Source organism: Lepisosteus oculatus, chromosome 3 (assembly GCF_040954835.1).
Source record: "Lepisosteus oculatus isolate fLepOcu1 chromosome 3, fLepOcu1.hap2, whole genome shotgun sequence".
Classification (NCBI taxonomy): Eukaryota; Metazoa; Chordata; class Actinopteri; order Semionotiformes; family Lepisosteidae; genus Lepisosteus; species Lepisosteus oculatus.
This window is the reverse complement of record NC_090698.1, coordinates 4,924,479-4,942,500: the sequence shown is the minus strand read 5'-3', so window position 1 is coordinate 4,942,500 and position 18,022 is coordinate 4,924,479. Positions and strand designations below refer to the sequence as shown.

At 49.8% G+C, this 18,022-nt stretch overlaps 1 protein-coding gene across 1 annotated transcript; it reads right to left on the bottom strand.

Moving 5' to 3' along the window:
- Nucleotides 1-54: 54 nt before the first annotated feature.
- On the bottom strand, nucleotides 55-17,761 carry LOC102692670 (HHIP-like protein 1). The gene is made up of 9 exons (XM_069186351.1): nucleotides 17,419-17,761; nucleotides 13,332-13,978; nucleotides 10,715-10,858; nucleotides 5,321-5,649; nucleotides 4,383-4,509; nucleotides 3,892-4,037; nucleotides 3,272-3,353; nucleotides 2,455-2,537; nucleotides 55-2,337 (listed from the first exon to the last, which is right to left on the bottom strand). Exons 1-9 carry the CDS (start codon nucleotides 17,692-17,694, stop codon nucleotides 1,277-1,279), a joined length of 2,895 nt encoding a protein of 964 aa, XP_069042452.1. The 5' UTR covers nucleotides 17,695-17,761; the 3' UTR covers nucleotides 55-1,276.
- Between the last annotated feature and the right edge of the window lie 261 nt (nucleotides 17,762-18,022).

The following is an 18,022-nucleotide window of genomic DNA, read 5'->3' as shown; positions in this document are numbered from 1 at the left end:
ACTAAGAAAATGAAAAGTTTTTTGCTTTTGATTAAATAGAAGCAGTGATTAACATCGTTTTCTGATTTTAATATTATGACACCCTGTGCCTTAACAACATAGAGGGCATTTTTACAACAAAATGTCATGTCCAGCATTTAAAACACTTGTTTTTTTTAAATGAACATATTTTCTCAAGTACAAGATTTTAAGCTGCGCTTCCAGTAGGCTGAAGAGCTCTAAAGATGCATATTTCTCAGATTTTAAATACAAGCTAGATTGTTGATTTTACTTTAATTGCAAAGCTGGCCTTTTTACTGCAGTCAGCCTGTTTTCACGATGAATGCTGCCTTTTTAAAGTTGGGATTCTCTTTCCTGTGTTTTACCAACACAGTACGCTATAAAAATGACAGAGGCAATACGAACTTGCAGTGCAAGCTATGTAAACAAAACCGCTAGGAACACTTAACCTGCAGTAAGAAATGTGTGGCACACAGTATCTTTAGTTTCTGATGGCTTTTCATAGCATAACCACCAGAGGGCAGTGCTGCCACAAAATGGGACAAGCCGGGGTGAGAGAGTGAACAAATGGAAAGAGCTGTTGCCTGAGAGTTACGAGAATCCTTACAGCACCTTTCCTTACAGGTGTATGCAGACTGCATTCAAAGCATTACTTCAAACCTGTAACTTCGAAAGGAAAGTGAAAAGATTTGTTTGCTTTTTTTAGCTGACAAAAAAAAATAGCTCTTTACTTTGAAACCCAATCGATCCCAACCCGTGAGACCGAGCTTCAGAGAAAGTTGGCCTCTCTGACCTCTAATAACTGACTTAATAATCAAGACACCCTGTTCCCTGATTCTAACCCCATCACAGAGCAGCAGCTTGTTTTGTTCTGTCGTAGCAAAAGGATGAGGGCGCAGGGTTGTCTCCAGCCTCGCAGGAGGTCAGTCTCCAGATTCTTCCTAGACGCGGGCGTTTCTTCAGTGGCTGAAAGTGGGTGTGAACTGTCCAAAGAGATGTGGGGGTTCAGGCAGCGCAGACAGGCTTGTGTACGCGTCTGGAGGGAGACATCTTGACTGGTCACAGGCCGGGGGGGTCGAAGAATCTTTGCAAGCAAGCGAGCGAGAGCAGCACGACGGAAAGGTGAGAGAACCTGTGTGTTCACCGTCCTGTTTGTGGGAGACCAGAGTGTGACTGCATTCCTGGGACTGGCCGGGCGCTGGGAGGAGAGTCCACCGGGCGAGCCGAGCCCCCGAGAGAAATGGGGAGGCAGCGGCTGAGCCCCCCCCCCTCCCGCTCAGTCCTCGCCGTACTCGTCGTAGCCGCAGACGACGCCCACGTCCTCCTTGTGGGAGCAGTCGTGCTGGCCGGTCCGGGCGCGCGGGCACTCCAGCAGGGTCCTCTCGGTGCCCTCGCACCGCACGTCGTCCAGCAGGATGGGGAGCTCGGCGCCGCCCTGGCCCAGCTCGGCCCGCTTGGCCACCCGGAGGGCGAAGGGGTACCCCAGCTGCCGGCACACCACGCCGGCCGCCTGGCGGTCGAACAGGTCGTCGCACACCGTCCCCCACTCCCCCTTCACGAACACCTCCACCCGGCCCCGGTCCGCCCTCTTCCCGGCGCCTGCCAGACGCACCGCCCCCTGCCTCAGCTTCCGGCGCCTCCCCTTCCCCCCCGCCGAGCCCCTGCCGCCCTTGTGCACGCGGTTCCCCCTCGACCTGTCCGAGCCGCCCAGCTTGTCGGCGTAGCCCTTCAGGCTCTTGTCCCCAGCCTTGGGCAGACTGGAGTTGGGCCTCTGGGTCCTGGCGGTGGGCTTCAGGATGACGGTCCGATAGGTTGGCCTCAGGGTGGTCAGGGGGGTCTTGGTGACTGCCTCTGTCCGGCCCCCCAGCCTCGAGCCCCTGGCTGTAGTTTGGCGCTGGTGCGGCACCAGGCTTGGGGATGGTGGGGAGGGTTTCTCTGCCCTGCCTCTGTCCGGCGGGGTGGTCACTCTGGGTCTGTGGGTGGCCAGGGTCGTGGTGGGGCTGGCAGGCTGGAGCACAGGGGTGGGGACGACATGTAACCTGGGGCCAGGGGTGACGGTACGGGGCCTGGCGGCCGTCGGCGGGCCTCTGCTCTGGGCGACGGGGCGCGCCGTCGTCGTCAGCGCGGCTGGTTTTCTGGTGATGCGGGGGGTTGTGGGATAAGAGGGAGTGGCGGTCGGTCTGCCCGTGCTGCGCGGAGCCGTGGGAGCCGGCGGAGTCGGGGTCGGCCTGCGGGCCGGCTGGGTCAGGCCCGATCTGCTCGTGGCCGCGGGGACCGACCTGGAGGAGGACGTCGCAGCTGCAGCTGGGCCGGTCGGCTTGGGGCGGCTGACGAATTCTGCCAGGGAAGTTTGAAATCACACGATCGATAACGGCTCCCAGGCCCAGCTCTGCAGGTGAGGGTAATGCATCAGACTTGCTTCCGGGAAAAAAGGAATTTCCTTCTGTTACTTACTTTCCAAGGGTCGGAAGGGGATCAGTTTTCCGTGAACCGTCACCGGGGCGTGTGTGACGCTACATTTGCCGGGAGGAGCTCTCCTACAGTAGCAGAGAGGGGGAAGAGCAAGGAAGGTCAAGAAACGGTCAGTCTGTGGGCGGCAGTGCGTTTTGCTCACCAAGTCCAGATCTGCAAGGCACCTGCTGGCGGTGCAAGTAAATAGAAGGAAGTTGCACAAAAGAGTTAAAAAGTAGAGTTAAAGTGTAGAGTTTGATGAACTCTTTTTCTTTCCTGCTGGGGTTTTTATTCCTTGCGACAGCTTCTTCGTACCTAACTGAAAAACCACCTGTCCGCGGCACACACCGGGCCAGCACTGCCTGCCTGCCTTTCCAGCTCCTGCAAAACGGGCAGCCTGTGACATCAGCTCAGTAAAAAGGGCCTGGTGCTTTTCTTTGTGCGTGTTGGTTTTGTTCAAACAGGATCCTTTTTTTCCCACTGTTTGTTTTTGACTCATCAAATCGTCCAGTGGGACGAGTTTCTGTAGTGGGTGTGAAGCTAAAGGTATAGGCTGCACTGTAGCTCTAACGCTAGTTGCCATGACAGAGGAGAGGAAAATAAAAGCAACTAGTCAGTAAGACACCCATTTACAGGTACTTTTAGCTTTATTCATTTGCCAGACACCTGTATCCAAAGTGACTTAGAATTACATCCAGTCAAGATGCAGAGTGTGAATACAACTGTTTTAAAGGCAGGCGTGCATTATTAATATCAATGAAACTAACATTCACCTCCTACTTGTAAACCTGCAATAGTGACTGTACGCTACACCGCTTACCTTGAAGGGTCAACTATTTTATAGACGAACCCAGCTCGGACAGCCGCGCTGGGCGACCCTGTGGACAGGAAGTAGAGTTCTCCTGCAGAAACAAACGTACAACAAGAGGAGAATGAAACTTGGCCTGTTTTCCTTGCAAGCGTATTTCAGTCCCTCTGCTTCACTGGAAAGGGTGGAAGAACATGCCCCCCAGTTTTGGCAGCCTGAAAATTTGCCTTGAGCCCTGTCTACTGGCCATGTTCCGGATCGTCTGAGATGTATGCCCCAGTTTCCCCAGAAGGGAGGTAAACCGATCGCCAGATGGGTGGGCGACACGCAGCTTTTGGGTCAGGTGTATTTGCATATAAATATCTACTTTGACATTGCACTGCAGATCAGGAAGAAGATAGGAGACATGGAAACAAGGCGAAATGAGAGGTGAGGAAGTTATGGTGTGTACTGTTTGTTACTAGATCACCATATAACCGTTAATTCTACATCCCCACAACAGTGCAAGGTCTCTCTGAGCCACAGTAGGTCATCTTGGAGCTACTGCTCTAAGTGCAGCTCTTCTGCGGAAGACCACAGTGGAAGATCTCGGCAGCTATGGGGGAAAGTGCACATACAGTAGCTAAGGTTACCTGCCTCATCCTCAGCAAACGAAATGATGTACTTGTAATAGCTGTTGATGAGCTTAGGGAAGAAGCAGGTCAGGCCCTTGCCCATGCAGACCTCGGTATACTCCCACTGCCCAGTGCTGGGATTCTCCTTCAGCGACATCAGGCGCCTGCGAGACGGCAGAGGGTGTCAGCGCCGATGGCTCAGACCGGGCCCTGAAGAACAGAACTGTGCTGGCCCGAAAACACGAAACGTCTTCGGGAAGACTGGACTGAGGCCTCTGGAATCCCCCAGAGGATTTTCGAAAGAAACAAAACCACAATTCTTTAGGTTTAACACAAGAGAATTTCAGGAGAGAAGGATAATGTACTGTAGTCTGCCTGCCAGCATGGCAACTTTGTCATGTGATACAGACCATGCAAGATTTACATTGGGAGGATGATGACAAAACTAACAACAGCAGCAGCTCATATTGTTGGGTGGTAGTGAGCTACTCATTAATTCACAGACTCACCCGCTCATGAAGTCTCCAAAGATGTACAGCCCGTTAAGATTGGGCATCTCGCAGCCCCTGTAGACGTAGCCCCCCGTCACCGACTTCCCCAGCTTGTGGGGGTAGGCAAAGATGGGCAGGATGTCATCTGCAGGAAGGAGACACACAGCTCTCTCTCGTGTAGTGATGCTGAGCTAAGATTTCACGCCTTCATTCCTGCAGGTGAAGGGCCCTGGATCTGCCCTTTCCTCACAGGTGAACCTCCAGCACGATAAGCAGTGCACAAAAAGTGAACATCAGACCCTGTGTGTCACAAGATGGCTCCCCTGCTGTGGGCAATCTCAGCACTATTCCTGAGAGCAGAGGAGATTTTACACAATGAGCCGTTATACTCCCTGATAGTAGTGCAACTATGTAACTAATGCACCTATGTACCTCATATAACTGTGTAACTAATGGAACTAATCCAACTAATGTAACTATGAATCTAAGTAACTAATCTAACTAATGTAAGTAAGTAATGTAACTGAATCTAAGTAACTAATCTACAGTATGTAACAACTGTAACTAATCTATGTAACTAATGTAACTATAAAGCTAAGTAACTAACGTAACTACGTAACTAATCTAATCAATGTAACTAATATAACTAATGTAACAAATGTAACAAATCTGACCAAACTAACGTAACAATGTAACTAATCTAACCAATGTAACTAATGTAACAAACGTAACTAATATAATTAATCTAACTAATGGAACAAATGTAACTAATCTACCTAATGTAACTGTAATTCATGCAACTAACTAAAGTAACTATGAATCTAAGTAATGAATGTAACTGATCTAATGGAACTGTGGAACTGTATAGCTGATGTAACTCCAGGAGCCACCAGGTACAAGATGAGTGTCCACTCCTCCCAGTACCAGAGCCTGTCCCGGGCCCGGAATGCCCTTACCGAGGGAGGCATTGTGGCAGAGCTTGTTGTCGTAGCAGGAGAAGCCCTCCTTGGCCCTCCAGCCGTAGTTGCCCCCCCGGGTGATGACGTCCACCTCCTCGTATTTGTTCTGGCCGACGTCGCCGCAGAGGACGCGGCCCCGGCCCTCGCCCGTCGCGGGGTGCCCCCGGTCCACGGAGCAGCGCCACATGTTCCGCACCCCGTAGGCGTAGACCTCGGGCCGCGCGCCGGGCTCGCCCGCGAAGGGGTTGTCCGGGGGGATGCGGTAGGGGGCGCCGCGGTCGTTGTCGTCCACGTCCACCCTCAGCACCTTCCCCAGCAGAGAGGACCTGCAGCCGGGCGGGAGGAGACACCCGGGTTTGCTCCCTGCGGATCGCTTCCACCCGAAGGGGGCGGATAACGGCCCACGCTCCTCTGCACGGTTCATTCCTAACACGTGCAGTAGGAGGCGCCGTCCTGCGGCCGACAGGATTATTCAAGATCCAGCGGCACGGATTGTAAGTGTGGCAAAGCCAGCCCCTGCCCGAGCTCTTGCTTGCTCAGCCTGGCCTGCCACAACTCTGCCCTCGGTTGAAACACCTCCTCTCTTCTCTATCCCGTCTGCTGTGTCGTGGAGGAGCTCAGGCTCGCTGCCTCATGGCACCCAGCTGGGCTCCACTTTTCAGGGGTCCCTTTGAAATGGGTCCCTTTCTACACACAAAAAAAAACCTCTGGGGCTTCCTCTTGCATGAAAAGACCAAGGGATTGTCGTCAATGCACTCAGGAGGACAGCAAGTGACCTTTTAGCAGGAAAAAAAAACACTTTAAGGTTTCTAAAATAAGAGATAAAAAAGGAAACGCATTTTAGCAGAGCTAAATCGTGAACGTCGCAGTGTTAGATGTTTTTAAATGTTAAATAAGGGTGGTTTTGTCCCACATTGTACGTTGTACGACTTCATTTCACCGTTATGTTGTGTCACAAACGCAGCGTTCGCACCTGTTGGCTTACGAGGGTCACAGCGCCCTGCAGATCCACACAGACTCTCCCCGCTGCCGGCTCACACGGCGGCCGGCGGACAATGCGCTGCACTGTGACACCAGCCCGCGCCGCGCCCACTCGGGGCTCGAGGTGTAAATATTAGCCTTGGCGCGGAGCGCGGGCTTGGATCCTCGGCTGAGCGAGAGGAGAGTGAGGGCCACGTCTGTCCTTCAGCACGGCAACGCCGTCTCCTGCTCCGTCCTCCTCCGGGAGCCGGGCCAGGGATGAAGCAGACATTTCATTTCCCAAGCTGGGCTCAGCTCCGACCCTGCAAGCTTGCTGTGTTGCGGGTGCAATTTTGCACGTCTTTAGAAAATCTGAGGTAAACTGCGCGGTGTGCCGCAACACACGTCACCTAATGATAGTCGTCCGGTTTCTGCTACATCTACTGCTCGTCCCGCCCCCTCGGCAACAAACAGAAATGCCTGCATCCTCAGACTACATCTACTACATCAAGCGCCTTGAGAAGCCACCTTTAAAGGCGTTATATAAAAATACGTTTTTTTATTATTATTATCACTGGCATAGGCGACCATCACTCCTACAGCTGGTGCTACAGGTCCGAAGGGGCAGAAAATACAAGAGAAAGAAAGGGGAAGAGAAGATTGGAAGGGGCCTGCCCTGGGAGAGAAGAAATCTCTCTCTGTCACCCCCCGGCTCCAGGAGCGCAGATGCCGCAGCCTCAAGCCCGGCCAGGGCAGCCGCACAGCCGGCCTGCAGTCTCCCAGCGTCAACCCTGAAGGCCGAGGCGTTGGTGTTTGGAAAATGTCACGCGTGATTAAGAGCTGTTAGCGATGAAGGCGTCTTTCGAGCTGCCCTTCAGCACCGCCGGGACGCGAAATGGCGAAATTTAGACGCAGACCGGGGAAACTCGCTTTGCTCGCCGCCCACTCGTGTCGAAGGCTGTTTTACCATCCCTGGTGTAGACGGTCTCCTGAAACCGGACTCCGAGGCAGAAGCAGAGGGATGGAGGCCGATATGTTATTCTCTGGGTACAACATGTCGTATTACGCGTAGGTAAAAAAAAAATAGCCTGGTCTCATTCTGAATCCACAACAAGTCAGTGATATACTTTACTCCGGCCAAGAACCGGCAAAAAAACAAAACAAAAGAAAAACAAGCACGCAGAGACGTACTCCACAAAACCATGTATTTTTTTTCTTTTTCCTTTGTCATCTTAAAAGTGTTTTTTTCCCCCATGCCTGACTGATTGATTTATATCACAGCGCTAATCCGAGAAACCCACCGGACAGTCCATTTTCGCGCTGTGGTAGAGTCGTGGGCTGGTGTCTGGGAGGCCATACACAGACGCTCAGTTCGAGAGACCTGTTTTAATCATGTTAATAAATGGCATTTTCATGGATAGGAGATGGGGGATGGTTCACAATGACTCAAAGTATTCTTTCAGCTAACAGCTAATGTGTCACTTTTCACAACTAATTTAAATTCCACAACTGGACTCTGTTTTATATAACCTGCACACTAGTAGACACCAATCTTTAAAGCAAAATCATTTTTTACAAGAAAACATGAAAGATGATGTGCTCTGAGCACTAAATCACATTATATCTCTGCTCCACTGGGCTGGTGAGAATGGAGCTGGAGCCTGTGGTATGTCTGCCCCCCAATACAGCTTTTCTGGACACTTTACAGGTAATGGGAACTCTACTCCTCCACAACCAGTGGGTAGCCCCACCAGAATGCTCCCCACACACCAGCTCTCAGTGGGGAGGAGAACAGAGTGATGAAGCCAGTTCAGAGAGGGGGGTTATTAGAGGCCATGATCGGTAAAGGCCAGGGGGGAATTTGACCAGGACGCTGGGGTAACAGCTCTATTTTTTTCTAGAAACACCCTGGGATTTTTAATGGCCACAGAGAGTCAGGACCTTGGAGAGTCAGGACATCTCACCTGAAGGACGGCGCCTTTTTTTACAGTATAGTATTTTTTTACAGTATACTGTCTACACCTCTTTCAGCAGCAACCTTAGCTTCCCAAGGAGGTCACCCATCCAGGTACTGGCCAGGCTCTCACCTGCTGATTCCCATGGGCTGCCAGCTGTGAGCTGCAGGGTGGTATAGCTGCTCACAGCTGTCTCTCTTTGAGACAATCCAAGGGGTTTTAAAGTATAAAGACTGACCTAACATCTAACATGCAAATTAATAGTCACACCATTGCAAGAATCAATCCTTAGTTATTATGTCACAGTAATATGTTTTGGGGAAATAAGAGTTCAGAAGCTTCTGACTTGCCTTGTAGTATTCAGTAGTTTAGGAGGTGAGCAGGGGCAAAGGATCAGGTGGCTAAGGGAATGACAGATTTACAGTGATTACGAACTTAATTTCAGAGCACCTGCCAGCAGCCAGATGCTGTTTTTGGGAGAGGATGCTGATCCGCTAATGCATGAAGGTGACACTGCGTTCTCTTCTCTCTGCTTGCCAAGGGATAGAGCCAGCTGCATACTAATCTGCTCTGATTCCATGAGCCCCAGCATCTTGGCTAAGGTTTCCCCATGGGGCCCCGTCAGCCGCCACTCCAACTGCTAGCTTAGGTCTGGCGGTGCAGGACTCGTACAAGTCTGATGTGAAGCTGCTGTCATCACCCCCGGTAGTGATATGTATAATGCATGTATATGTACGGATATTAGTTGGTGCATGCGCACAGGAAAAGGAATTGTATATAAGCCATGAAAGTAGTAACACAGCGTGGTGTGCAAGTCTTTCCAGTAAAGTTATTATTCCCTTTCAAATCTTGTGGATTGTTAATCGAACCCAGAATAATAACAGAACACCCCCCAGCTCCAGAGCACTGGGATCTGAACTGTACTAGAATCCCCAACCGCAAAGCTGCATCAGGACAACGACTCACAACATTGTAAACTGACGCTGCCAGCATCGCCAAATCAGTGCTCCAAACGCACAAAAGGGAAAGTGGACCGTATAAACCTGACAAAAACCTGATGGCAAAATCTGCTTTGTGAAGGAACCCAGTTCTGCATCTGTAATCATCCGATTGCGGAATAGTAAAACCTGTGGCTTCATTTCTAACTTGTCCTTATCCCCGTGGACCGCCAGGGGGCGCTCTTCCCCCCAGAGGGATTGCAGTGAAGGGAGGACAAGTGGATGTGGCTATATGAACTGACGGGATTTCACTGGACTCTGCTCCTCGCAGAGGGTTATTAAGGGTTACCTTCGAGTGTACACACCAGCCTTTCCACCAGTTTTTGAAGCTAAGGCGCCAAGCCTCTCGCATGCTTCTCAGTCAAAATTAAACAGTGGGCATTTTCTTAGGCAGGTGTACAGTGGCTGAAAATATTAGCCTTGGCACTGCAGGTGGAGGCCGATCTCCACTGGAAGGAAAAGGCAGGCGCCCCCATGAATGTATGGAAGCCAGCCTGGCATTGCTGGACTGAAGGCACCCAGCCATCAAAACAGGCACAGAAATATCAACAACCTTAAGTGCGCCATACTTTGGGTGTTTCTGAGTAATGGAAGAAAGCTGAAAAAAAATTGTATATAAATCTTTCCGAAAATGTTCTTTTTTTACACCTATTTCCTGTCCATGTTGTTACCTTGCTATGTGGTGGTTCCCCATGTAGTTCATGGGATAAAATTAAAAGCTCAAAAAGAACAGTCTCTTCTAAAATAATAATAATAATAATAATTCCTCACACTTATATAGCGCTTTTCTGGACACTCCACTTAAAGCGCTTTACAGGTAATGGGGATCCCCTCCACCCCCACCACCAATTTGTAGCCCCACCTGGATGATGCGATAGCAGCTATAGTGTGCCAGTACACTCCCCACACACCAGCTCTCAGTGGGGAGGAGAGCAGTTCAGAGATGGGGATTATTAGGAGGCCATGATTGGTAAAGGCCAGGATGCTGAGGTAACACCCCTACTCTTTTCGAGAAACGCCCTGGGATTGTTAATAATAATAATAATAATAATAATAATAATAATAATAATAATAATTGCTTACACTTATATAGCACTTTTCTGGAGACTCCACTCAAAGCACTTTACAGGTAATGGGATCCCCTCCACCACCACCAATGTGCAGCCCCACCTGGGTGATGCGACGGCAGCCATAGTGCACCACACATCAGCTATCAGTGGGGAGGAGAGCAGAGTAATGAAACCAATTCATAGATGGGGATTATTAGGAGGCCATGATTGGTAAGGGCCAATGAGAAATTTGGCCAGGACGCTGGGGTTATACCCTTACTCTTTTCGAGAAACACCCTGGGATTTTTAATGACCACATTTTAATGACCTCTTACAACACAAGAGAGGAAAACCGGGTGGCATGGGGATTGGCGATGGGCGCCACAGGAAGTGCCTCTCGTCCCGTTCGAAGGAAAAGGAGGCACGTACTTGTTCTGCGAGTTCCCGAACTCTCCGAAGGGGTCCCCCGCTTTGCCCCCGTCGCCGATGAAGATGTAGAGGTAGCCATCGTAGCCGAACAGGAGCTGCCCGCCATTGTGGTTGGAAGCCGGCTCGGCCACTTCCAGCAGAACTCTGCAAAGACACAACATGGCTCTCATGCACAGAGAGTCTTGTGCTGTTTTTCCATCTGGGATACTGTTTTTCAGTAACCATTTCTTTATATTTGTATTTTTGGGTTTCTGCCCACTCTGTTGGAAACTTCCAGTAGTTTTGTTTCCTCCTCTCAGCTCCCTGTGGCTGCAGCTATACTGAAATGTATAGTATTCCCCAACCAGCCAGCCTGCGGAATGCACTGCGAGCTCCACAGCTCCTGATGGGAGAGTTAGAGCCAAACAGAGGGGCAGTTTCTCCAAAAGCTGAAACCGCCCTGGTCCCCTGAACCCAACCCAACCCCAGTGGATGTTCAATCAGTTGCAGGGAATCCTGCTCTCAGCTGGTGAGATTGAACTTGGCGCCTCTGGGAGCTGTTTCAGCCCTGTCAGGTTCCCCTGGTGATGTTCTTCTTCTCTTGAAAGCACTTGACCTGTCTTAATGTAACGCTGCTCTGTAGAGGTGAAAAGGATCCGATGCAGATGCAGGAGTCGTAGGGAGGTGAGTAAGCGTACAGAGCAAAACCAGGAGCTGAGTCGTGGTCCGAAGGCGAAGGTAGGTTGAGATCCGGTAAAGGCACTGGTGGCCAACAATCCAAAATGTGAGACAGAATCGTGGTCGAAAAGAGAGCTGCAGGGTCAAATCCGAAATAGGCACAGATAGCAAACAATCCAAGGGGCGAGACGAGATCCGAAGTCCGAAGGCAAAAGGGTAGACAGAATTCCAGGAAGGCAAAAGGGTAAGAAACGCTAGGCAGAGCAACAAGTAGTGAACTCAATACCGAGCAACGGGAAGTAGATTAGAATGGTATAAATAACCCGGCGTGCCGCACGGTAGAGCAATTGCAGGTGTGTTAACTCGTGCGGCGGCGCTTGTCAATAGTAATCCGCTGCTGGTACTGATCAGCTCACTTACGCGTTGATCTCTGCTGGCTGGTGGTCGTGTTAAGCATTGTGTTTGATGAGCACCGGTCTGTGCAGCACTTCGTGTATGCAGAGTAGCATATACAAGGTCATTTACATAATATTAGGCTTCTGGAAGAGTTTAACCTTAAGAAACCACAGCAGGTGGCTTGACTGCCAAAGGTAAATGTACAGATTAATAAAATGTCCTTTTCAGTTTGTGATCGTTTTCAGATCAGTCTCAGTCACTGATGGTGAAAAGGTGGCTCATACACCTCAGAGAGCCATTTCTACTCAGCACTGCTGCAGGGTTGTCAGGATCGAGACAGGAAACCGTTTTTTTTCACAGTAAATTTTAGACGTGGAGTTGAGGGTGAATTTCTCGCTTTATTGCCCAAGAGAAATCTGAGGGTTGAAATTAAAGGGCTTTATGAAAGGCTCTGAAAGGCTCTGCAGGACTCGAGAAGCTGAGTCTTCACAGGCAGCCCATAAAGCGTTTGAAAAAGCCCCTATGGTTTTCATGAGGAATCCGCTCAGCATGCCCTTCCTCCGGATTGGAGAGTGGATGTGTGGTTATGCGGATCAGTATGGAGAGTTTGAGGGTGACGAAACTTTTACAGGAAAGTCAAAAGCTTGAATTTCCAGCCAAGCAAACAAACACATTTCAACTGCAGAGATTTAATTAAAAAATAAGCACTATCTTTGTCCAAAACAACATTAAGAAGAGCAGTGTGTGTTGTTTTTAGGTGCAACTCTCCTCTCATCACACTAGCACAGGAATCTCGGAATTTGACCTGGATTCTGGAAAGATATTTAAATCTTAACACATGTGGATAAGAATTTTAACAGACTTCTTGCACTTTTGGGGTGATTTCCCATTTTCCAAATGTGAATTTATATTTCTAAGCCATTTCTTGAAGATGAGAATAATTTAATTCTGTGATTTGAGTATTTTTCTTCGTTTGCAGGACAGTGAGTGTGAGGGAGAAGGGAGTCTGTATACTGGGGTCACAGCAGCGTGAGGGAGAAGGGAGTGTGGATAGTGGGGTCACAGGGAAGTGAGGGAGAAGGGTGGATACTGGGGTCACAGGAGAGTGACTGGAATTACACAGAATTCAGTGTAGCAGCTGCTGAAACTGTGATGTCATTTACTACAGCGATAATGAAATAAACTACCACACTTACACTCATAACTAGTAAGATTGTAATTTATATCTAAAAACTTTCACAGACTAGATTAGCACAGCAGCAACAGAAAGAGCTGTGAGGGAGAAGGATGAGGATGATGTGAGTGGATACTGGGGTCACTGGAGAGTGAGGGAGAAGGCAGTGTGGATACTGGGGTCACTGGAGAGTGAGGGAGAAGGCAGTGTGGATACTGGGGTCACAGGAGAGTGAGGGAGAAGGCAGTGTGGATACTGGGGTCACAGGAGAGTGAGGGAGAAGGCAGTGTGGATACTGGGGTCACAGGAGAGTGAGGGAGAAGGCAGTGTGGATACTGGGGTCACAGGAGAGTGAGGGAGAAGGCAGTGTGAGTGTTGGGGGTTGGCTACCTCTCGGAGGAGTGATCCAGCATGTTCATGTCGGCCACAGACAGCGTGAACTCGCTGATGCGGATCCTCTCCTCCTTCTTCACGGAGATGGAGTAGTAGACGTAGACCTTCTTCACCGTCCCGAACCGCGGGTGGAACGCGATGCACAGGAAGCCCCTCTCGTCGCCGACCCAGGGCGAGGTCAGGACGGCCCGCGTGAGGTTGAGGAAGGGCCTGTCGACCCGAGAGCCGTTGGGCAGGTACACCCAGACGTAGCCCACCTGCTCCGCCACGAAGAAGCGGTGGGTGCCGTCGTTGGCGTGCACCATGGCGACCGGGTTGCGGAGCCCGTTGGCCACCTCTTGCAGGCAGAGTTGCAGGCAGCCCTCCGGGTCGGCCTGCACTGCACCCAGGTTGGCGTTCAGCTCGGTGTTGGTTAACACGTTGGGGTAGCAGTATTCGGGGTCTTTGAGCTCCAGCAGGGCGCAGAACGTGTCCCGGTCTCCCTCGATCTGTATGATGGTCTCGTTGTCCATCAGGAGGCTGAGAGTGGACCGGCACTGAAGCCAGAACTCTGTGCAGTAGTCACCACACAGTCCCGCCAGCTCCCTCATGGGCGTATTCGCATCCTCAGCGTCGAACAGGTGGGCAGCGTAAGGAGAGCATTCCTGCAACAAATAATACAAGAATGCAATACAAGTCATTTTACAGCTCCATGTTGCAGAATACCTAAATTATTGGTACATTAAGTGTGTTGACTTTTCCCCTTCGCTCCACTGCTGATATCGGTGTATTCAACACTTTGTACGGCACCCTCGACCCTAAGGAACTCTTTCGGAGGAGATTATGGATTCAACTTGAGGTTTAATGCAGGGCAGCATTTAACAGCAGTTTTGCTCCAGATGAGCTCTGGGTGACTGAATAGGATCAGTTATTTGCTTGTCCTGTGGTTATAAGCCTGTAATAACATTCTGTAGGTCTTCCCTCACTGGCTATTTCAAGCTAAGAAGAAAAAGTACAGATCTGCAATTCTGCAGCACTAGGGTTTTTTTTTAATCAAGAGAGTGCTCATGGCTTGTGCGTTCTTAAAAAATCACATAGAAGGTTAATGGAAGAAATGAAATATTTCCTTATGCATGTTTAGAAAGGATCTTAAGCTCAGGAGAAACCCATCATGGTGGGGCATATGAAGATCTGTCACGCAAATCTGCTGTAAAAGATGTCATTGGCCTTTGTCGAAGTTGAAAATCATTGCGCGACAGTGGCTCATCAAGGAAAGGTGTTTCTCAGGATTGGAGGGAGAATCAGGGCTCTGTCTCTCTCTGCCAGTGGCTCGGGCCTCACAGACAGTGGTGCAAAGGCGGTTGAAAGTGAGTCAGCCTGCTGCTCCCCAGATGACCCTGAGATCTTGCAGAGCTTTCCTCCGTCAAGAGGCTGCTCTCTCCACGGCTCGGAGATGTCCTCTTTCCAGAGCGAAAGAGCTTGCTGTGTCCAGCAGATAGGATCTGTTGACCAGATCCCTGCTCTACAGCTGTTTTTTTTTCAAATCTGGGGGAGGGGGGTTTTGCAAAGTAACATAATGTCCAATTTAATGTAAAAAATATAGCTTGCTGTTAGCTGTCAAATGGCAACTGGCTGGAAAAAATTGCAAAAATGCATCATGGACTGCCGTGGGTGGACAAGAAGTCTGGATCCTGTCTGATTAGCAATTAAACCTTTTGTACTTCTGCCAAAACAGTTCATTACAGCCATGCAGAGGATTTCTCCCCAGTGCTCGAGCCCTGATTAGGACCAGCTTACAGAGATAGCAGCAATGTGGATGTGGAGGAACGCACTCAGACTGCCTGGAAACATTGTGAGGTGGCACGCAGCTCAGAGGAGGGAGCATGCCGACCACAGATGTGATATTTTTACTCCCTCCTCCATCCTTGGTTTTAGAGGCTGCAGGACTTTTGCCTGAGTCACCCTTGAAGATGAATGTCTGTATGGGAAGAATGGGAAGGCATTGCAAATCTTGGCCACCACAGGGACAAACCAAAGCTGAACACAAGCTCATGCACATGATGAAAACTTTCAGCTCACCATGATATGACATTCAGATTCATTTCTGAACTGCTTTAAAGCGGGATATTGTATAATCGTGCACATCGTGTGAAGGTACACACCAGTATGTCTCTGGGCTGTGTGGGGAAACTGGAGCACCTGGAGGAAACTCACTTGAACATGGAGAGAACGTGCAAACTCCACACAGACAGCACCTCCAGGTCTGGAATTGACCCCAGGGCTCCAGCACTGTGAGGCTGCAATGCTAACCCCAGTGCCACCCAACAATGAATTAGATTAAGTAAATACATGTATTTGAGAAAAGAGATGGTCTGTCCCTGTATCTACAAAATCTGCTTGACCTGATACAAGTCGTAATTCAACAGAGCAAGGTCAATCAGCCAAACAATTTATTGTCTTATATTTCTGTGGGCTGTCTCCAAATAGATACGTTGAGAAACACTGGACAATAGGGATTACCAAAGCTCTTTTTACGCTTAATATTAAATTCCCTGGAATGTGCCATTTAAAAATAATCTTTATTGCTGCTTTAATCAAGATTACCATGCAGGTGCCATACCACAGCATATGCTCTTGAGTTTGTTTCATCTCCTACATTGCATTTAGACTTGCTGTCTTGTTCTCTGGTTGTTCAGACCTGTTCCTATTTATATTTTTATTTTCCCAGCAATCATGATTAAGCAGAATCTCCATCCTCTGCCTAATGAAGGCTTTCTCTTCCATTGTGGTTGTTTTCTCTTCTGGTTATGGTGATAAACCGAGAGTGAAAAAACAAAATCACCGCCTTTAATAAACCAAATAGCACCTCTTGAGCTCAGAATAAACACAGAAGGCATTATTGCCACTCACCACCACATCTGCTGGACATGAGATGTATCACGTACAGCCCCGTCTCCCAGACAGAAGAATGGGAGGCAGGAGAAATGAGAAGCCTTCAATTACAATTCACTTTCTTTTGACTGTTTAAATGGCCTGTTGACAAAGTCCCGAGCCACAGTCTGCAATCGAGCAGAAACAGAAGACGTCCCTGGGAGTTGCAGAACTGGAGGAAGTTACCTTCTGCTGATGAAAACAGATGCCAGATGTTGCCTGAACCCTTTAACCCCCCAATCAGGACTGACCATACAGTATGCAGGCTTAGTGAGTTCATCTAGGGTGGCAGTTAGTGCTGCTGCATTCAAGCTCCCAGGGTCCTGGGTTCGAGATCAGCCTCGGGCATTGCTCTCTGAGTTTCCTGCTACCTCCCAAAGGTGTTTGACCTAGGTTTGGGTGGTGATGCTAACCTGTCCCATTCAATCGCCCAGCAATTGGTTGCTGTCCTATCCAGGGGAGAGCAGACATGTGCTGTGTCCCACCTTGTGATTCCAGGACAGAGACAAGCAGTTTTCTGATAATGGAAGGATGTATGGAAGAGTTAACTTTAAGAGTGACCGCTCTGCTGTGTCAGCCTTCTGTCTCTGCATGGAGAAATGATTTTTCTTTCCATTTCACAATTCTATTGTCTGGAGAATGGAATGTGAAAAGCATGATAAACAGAAGATGCGAGATAGCACTGTGGTCTGGACCATGTGTTGCAACTTGCTGAGATGTAGTAGGAACTGAAAGATGAGCTTGCACAAGTGCAACACAAGTAAGAATTAAGGAAAACAACAAAAATAGTTCAGTCTCAACTCCCTGTGAGATCAGCTTGTGTTTTACTCAGTGCACGAGTATAATAGATCATCTCGAAATGCAAACATGCATTTAAAAATGCCGGCTTTGTTTAGATAGTTATTTACACGCACACAAAAGTCTGCAGAATGTATGACCTTAACAGTGGGCTGCGATGAACGAATTCTTATCTTTGAGAATCGGAAAGGTTTGTCCCTATGGGTCTGGAACACCCGTAGAAAGAAAATGAAAAGAAAGACTTTGCCAAACATTCAAGCATCAGTCCCTGATCACAGAGGAAATACCTTTACGATTTAAAACGCAATTTTCCAAGGAACGTAACTTATTGAAAAAGATCAGAAGGGCGAATCTGCCTCGCTGGCCGGGATCTCACCTGGCAGAGGATGCTGCGAATGTATTTCCCGCAGGTGATGAACCCAGAGAAGTCGAAGTAATCCATGATCTCGTAGTACCTCCCGGAAATGCGGGTGTCCCGCTCCAGATCGCAGCAGCCGAACTCCGAGTACTCCTTGCAGAACGTCAGGGGCTCGGGGGGCTGGAAGGGGGGCTTGTAATCCAGGCACTGCGGGTGGGAGTCCAGCACCCATGGGGCGCAGAGGATCAGCAGCCAGCCCCCCAGGCGGACAGCCTGCAGACGAGTCTCTCTCATGGCAGGCGAGGCTGAGCTCTGGCACTGCAGCTGGAACGTATGGGGGAATGCCTATGGAGAGGGTTTGCAAGCGTGTCTCCCTCCCTCCCCCCCCCCACCCTCCACCTCCCCCACCCCCACCACAAACCCTCCCTCCGCTGTTTAATCTGGCCAGTGTTTCGGGAGCTCTGGAGATGCCGGATCCACCACAGAGAGAGCCATCCGATCCCCCTCCGGGGAGAGGCAGCAGCTGTTTGAGTACACAAAGACCTGCACACGGGCTCTTCCAGCCCTGCTCCCACTACGCTGTCTCTCTACTCCCGCCCTCTCCCCTCTCTCTCCCTCTCTC